Source organism: Hemitrygon akajei, chromosome 16 (assembly GCF_048418815.1).
Source record: "Hemitrygon akajei chromosome 16, sHemAka1.3, whole genome shotgun sequence".
Lineage (NCBI taxonomy): Eukaryota > Metazoa > Chordata > Chondrichthyes > Myliobatiformes > Dasyatidae > Hemitrygon > Hemitrygon akajei.
The window spans coordinates 68,302,607-68,308,606 of NC_133139.1; the positions used below are offsets into that span (position 1 = coordinate 68,302,607).

At 42.3% G+C, this 6,000-nt stretch overlaps 1 protein-coding gene across 1 annotated transcript in view; it reads left to right on the forward strand.

The window, feature by feature from the left end:
* The window catches only part of LOC140740145 (epoxide hydrolase 4-like), a 28,709-nt gene extending 23,474 nt beyond the window's left edge, over window positions 1-5,235 (forward strand). Inside the window, exon 7 of the mRNA XM_073069096.1 lies at window positions 2,933-5,235. Coding sequence (XP_072925197.1) covers window positions 2,933-3,155 — 223 coding nt within the window. The 3' untranslated portion in view covers window positions 3,156-5,235. The remainder of the gene's footprint in view (window positions 1-2,932) is intronic.
* The last annotated feature ends 765 nt before the right edge of the window (window positions 5,236-6,000 follow it).

The window sequence follows — 6,000 nt, forward strand, 5'->3', positions numbered from 1 at the left end:
CATTACAGTTAAACCAGTCCAATATGCACAGAAAGTTGGAGCTTATCCTGCAGTTGTCTTAGTTCAAGGAATCCAAGATGGTGGCGCGATGCAGCTTGCAGCGGCCACTCCGGAACTGATTATCTGTTATTTGTGAAGTGGGGTGCCATGTGCAATCATAATCGATTGAAAACGGGCGTGGAAGCATGGAGAAACATCGGGAAGTTCCAGGAAGACCTTCTTCGTTGCTGCTGTGAGGTCCGGGACTCTGCTGGGAAGAACAGGCCCCCAGTCCTCAGGGTCGCGTAGCCGATGGCCGTTGGCGGGGCCGTCTTAATACGCTCTGCAGAGGATGGTGCTCCTCTGCACCCTTTCTATATTTTCCACATCTTTCCTGTAGTGAGGTGACCAGAACTGAGCACAGTGCTCCAAGTGAGTTCTGACCAGGGTCCTATATAGCTGTAACATTACCTCTTGGCTTTTAAACTCAATTCCACGATTGATGAAGGCCAATGTACTGTATGTATTCTTAACCACAGAGTCAACCTGCGCAGCAGCTTTGAGCATCCTATGGACTCGGACCCCAAGATCCCTCTGATCCTCCATGCTGCCAAGAGTCTTACCATTAATACAATATTCTGCCATCATATTTGACCTACCAAAATAAAGCACCTCATACTTATCTGGATTGAATTCCATCTGCTACTTCTCAGCCCGGTTTTGCATCCTATCGATGTTTCACTGTAACCTCTGACAGCCCTCCACACTATCCACAACACCTCCAACCTTTGCTATACTTCACTTGCAGGTGAAAGGCATTTCACTTTGAAATTGGAGAGTTGATTTTCTATAAACTGCTTCAGTTCCTGCAGTCAGTTTAGACACTAGGTTTTCTATTTACCTAGTTCAGTTGTTTCACAGTTAGGCTTCATTCTCTCAGATTCCCTGGAAGACTTGTCTGAGTTAATTCTTTCCTTGTCTTTGCTCTTTGCCCAAGAGGTTGATTTTCAAACAGTTGGTGTTCAAATCTTCAGCCAGTTGTCTATATAGAATAAAAGCGTAAAAAAGGTCTGAGTTAGGATGAAGTGCAAGCAGTCTTCAGGAGGGTGAACCCACGAAAAGCATCTGGCCCAGATTGTGTACCTGACCTGTGCTGATGAACTGGCAGGAGGATTCACTGAGATCTTTAACCTCTCACTTCGGCACACCTGCTTCAATTATACAGGCGCCTTGGGAGAATGTGGTAACCTGCTCGATGATTATTGTCCAGTAGCACTGACATCCACTATGGTGAAGTGCTTTGAGAGGTCAGTGATTAAACATATCAACTCCTGCCTGAGAAGTGATTTGGATCTGCTCCAGTTTGCCAACCAGAGCAACAGGTCCATAGCAGATGCCATTTCATTGGCTTTTCACTCAACCGTGGAACATCTGCACAGCAAAGATGCATACATCAGGATGCTCTTTATTGACTACCGCTCAATGTTCAATATCATCATCCCCTCAAAACTAATCAATAAGCTCCAAGTCATTGGCCTCAATACACTTGTGCAGTTGGATCCTCGATTTCCTCACTTGTACATCCTAGTCAGTTTAGATTGGCAACAACATCTCCTCCACAGTCTCCATCAGCAGGGCTGTGTGCATAGCCCCTTGCTTTACACTTATGACTATGTTGCTAAGCACAGCTCTAATGCCATATTCAAGTTTGCTCTGTTGTCTGAATGAAAGGTGGTGATGAATCAGCATATAGGAGGGAGATTGAAAATCTGGCTGAGTGGTGTCACAACAACCTCTCACTAAATATCAGCAAGACTAGGGACTTCAGGAGAAGGAAGCCAAAGGTCCATGAACCAGTCCTCATTAGAGGTGGAGAGGGTCAGTAACTTTAAATTCCTCGCTGTTAGTGTTTGAGAGAACCTAACCTGGGCCCAGCAGGTTAGTGTAATTACGAAGAAATCATGAAAGCATCTCTACTTCCTTAGAGTTTGCAAAGATGTCATGCGGAATCTAAAACTTTGACAAACTTCTATTGATGTGTAGTGGACAGCATATTAACTGGCTGCATCACAGCTGGTATAGAAACAGCAATACCCTTGAATGGAAAATCCTACAAAAAGTAATGGATACGGCCCAGTCCAACACAGGTAAAGGCAAAGTACACTGCAGATGCTGTGGTCAAATCAATATGTACAAAAAGGCTGGAGGAACTCAGCAGGTCGGGCAGCATCCGTTGAAATGAGCAGTCAACGTTTCGGACCGAGACCCTTCGTCAGGTAAAGGCCTCCCCGTTGTTGAGCATGTCTACACGAAATGCTGTTGCAGAAAAGCAGCATCCATTGTCAGGAAACCCCCCCCCACCAACCCCCACCACCCAGGACATGCTCTCTTCTTACTGCTGCCAGCAGGAAGAAGGTACTGGAGCTTCAGGACTTGCAGCCTTAAGTTCAGGAACCATCAAGCTCTTGAACCAAAGGGGATAACTTCACTCAACTTCACTTGCCCCATCATTGAAACGTTCCCACAACTTATGGACTCACTTTCAAATACTCTTCATCTCATGTTCTTGATACTTATTGTTTATTATTTATTATTATTATTTCTTTATTTTTGGATTTGCACAATTTGTTGTCTTTTGCACACTGGTTGAATGCCAAGTTGGTGTGGTCGTTCATTGATTCTGCAATGGTTATTATTCTATGGACCTATTGAGTGTGCCCACAATTTAAAAAATCTTAAGAGTTGTTTATGGTGACATAGATGTACTTTGATAATAACTTTGAACTGCTTAGCTTGGGAAAGGATTAAGCTGTGTCTAGATTTACAGAATGAATGGTCACAGTTCCTGGTTGGCGATTGCACTTAAAGGTGATTATACACATGGAAGATTTGCATTCTTACCAATTGAGCAAAGTTGGTCATTGCTAACTGGATGTATTTGCTTCTTTTGCAGCAGCTACTCGTCAGAGTGCCACAATGTGCTGGCACCCACCCTGGTAATTTGGGGAGACAAGGATCCTTTCCTAGAACTTGGCTTGGTTGCCCACATGGAACAGTACGTACACAGTGTGTTCCAACGGAAGGTCGTGCCAGGGGCCAGCCACTGGGTCCAACAAGACCAACCTGATGTGGTCAACAAATTCATTTGGACATTCTTGAAAGAAAGCAACAAGTAGACCTGAATCCAAGGGAGCGCATGCCACATCTTTACTTGGCTGAAATTATAGATTAATGCATTTACTACTAATGACAGAAAAGAATAGCACAAATGTATATGCAAAAATATTTTTATAATCTTATAATTAAATATTGTTAAAGACTGAGCTTTATAATGGCACAAGGCTCCAGCCCCAGATGTATAACAAGAACTCGGGTTATTGTGTTATACCACTGCTGCTCTTCATCTATCTTGGACAAAAGAGGACAATAAAAAAGAAATGACAAATATTGAATGTATACAGCATCTGAAAGGAAATGGATGCAGACTGAATACTGAATAGAGCTAGTAATCTTCTACTCACTTTTGATGAGATGAAAATTAACGTAAGGTTCAGCAATTACTGCTTTGGTGCCAATAGTGTCTCCAGGGATTAAGTTACCAGAAAGTGCGGAACAATCTCATCCCAGTTAACCGGTTTCTAAATATTATGCAAAACTATCCTGGGGGCGGGTACTGCTCAGGCAAGAGTCTTTTGGGGTTGAGGTGGCAGGTGAAGAGGAGGAGGGGAACGGTTGGTGGCTACTGTGGCTAAGAGTGGGCAGTGCTGGGTGACTAGTGACCTGGAAGGGGGAGCACTGGGTGGTGTAACCAGTTAATGGACAGCGCTTGGGGAGAGACAATATTGAATGTCCAATATATTAGATGGAATAAGGTTGAGTGACTAGTATTTTGACCACTTGTTAAGATAAAGGAATTAATAAAGAAGGCACTATACTCAATCAGATAGCTTCTGAAAATTCACAGGTGGAGTTCTATGTATATACTTTGCACACTGGAAAGTGTTGGGAGCTGAGGCTGAAGTAGGCTTTTTACTGTTCATTTTTTAAATTCAATCTAATTATGGTTTTATTGTAATCCTGCAAACATTTTTGTGTTCTGAAGCAATGATTGAAACTAGAGATTTTTTTGTCTGTGCTTGCATCAGAGTATACTCTTTTAGTTTGAAGCAGTTTACTTAAGAATGTAGATTCAGTGCCATTGTTGGGGTAAAAATCAATTGTACATTTACACACCTTTCCTGCCTTTGACACATTCAGTTGTAATGTACTTGAAACTTTAAGTGTATGCAGAAGTGTAATTGTACAAAATGCTGTGCCAGTATGCACACAGCAAGATCCCAAAACAACTGTGATAAGAACATTAAAAATTGTATTGGTTTATTATTGTCACATGTACAGATACAGCAGAAGCTTGCCTAGCATTCTGATCAAATCATTACTTAATGCTTTGGGCTACAATAAGGCACAGTTGGCCCTCCTTATCCATGAGTACCACATGCGCGAATTCAACCATCCGCGAATTGAGAAAACCCAGAAGTTCTCTTCCAGCACTTGTTGTTCGAGCATTGTTCACCTCGCGTCTCGTTCGTTCGCTACTTTGTTCCTGTGAAAAAATGGGTCCTAAAGAGCAATTATGTGGTCAAAACAATTCCTCGAAAGCTAAGAGGGAGATATAGCTAAGTGCTATATCTCGCCGAATGTGTGGCTAAAGGACATGTCATAGAAGCATATCCCTGTCGATGGCCAAATTATATGTGAGAAAGCTCTTAGTCTCTATGAGGACTACTGTGACTGGGTTGATGAGAGGGAGAGAAAAGAGTTTAAGGCTAGTAAGGGATGGCTGGCTGGCTATTTGATGATGCAAAGAAAAAGAAGAAACAGCTTCCTATAACAATGTTTCTAACTAAAGCATCTGCAATTCTGAAGTCTCGACGTTCAATGCTTGAAGATCCTCAGCCCTCAGCCTCCATAGTTCCTGACTTCAGAATTATTGAGCCTCCTCCAAAGCATCCTTATCCCCTAAACAAGACAGAGTAACAACTACTGTACAGGTATTGCATGTTTTACTGGTTGTTTGATCATTGTTCACCTCGCGTCGCATTCATTCGCTGCTTGTGAGCAAGTGGAACGTACAGTTTTTTTCTTGTCAATATTCCCTAAGCAAGACAGTGTATCACCTATTTACATAGCATTTCCATTGTATTAGGTGTTATAAGTTCTGTAATCTAGAGATGATTAAAAGCTTTACTTGTTTGATCATTGTTCACCTCGTGTCTCATTTGCTGCTTGTGTTGTGAGCGAGAGGAACATGTACAGTTTTTTTTCTTGTCAATATTCCATAAACATTACAGTATAACTACTATTTACATAGCATTTACATTGTATTAGGTATTATAAGTAATCTAGAGATGATTTAAAGTATATGGGAGGATGTGCATAGGTTATATGCAAATACTATGCTATTTTATATAAGGGAGTTGAGCATCCGCAGGTTTTGGTATCCACCCAGGAAGTGCCAGAACCAATCACTCGCGGACTATAAAGCAATAACAATGCAGAATTGAGTGTAAAAGCTACTGGGAAAATGCAGAGCAGGTAAGCAATAAAGTGCAGAATCATAACTAGGTAGATTGTGAGGTCAAGAGTCTCATAATGGCAGGATTGAAGCTGTCCATGATCCAGATGGTATGTGCTTTCAGGGTTTTGCTGAATGGCAGAGAGGAGAAGAGGGAATGTCCTGTGTGGGTGGGGTATTTGATCATGCTGGCTGCTTTACTTGAGGCAGTGAGTATAGACAAGAGTTCACAGAGGGAAGTCCGGTTTTTGTGATGTGCTGAGCAGTGTCCTCAACTCTCTGCAGTTTCTTGTAAAGCACTTGCTGTTATGCATGCAAGCAGATTAGAACAATACAGCTCAGTACAGGCCCTTTGGCCCACAATGTTGTGCTGACCCGTAAGAGTAAGGCGTTAGTCATACCTGCTTTACAGACGTTTTCCAGCACTATCCCCATATCTCTTATTA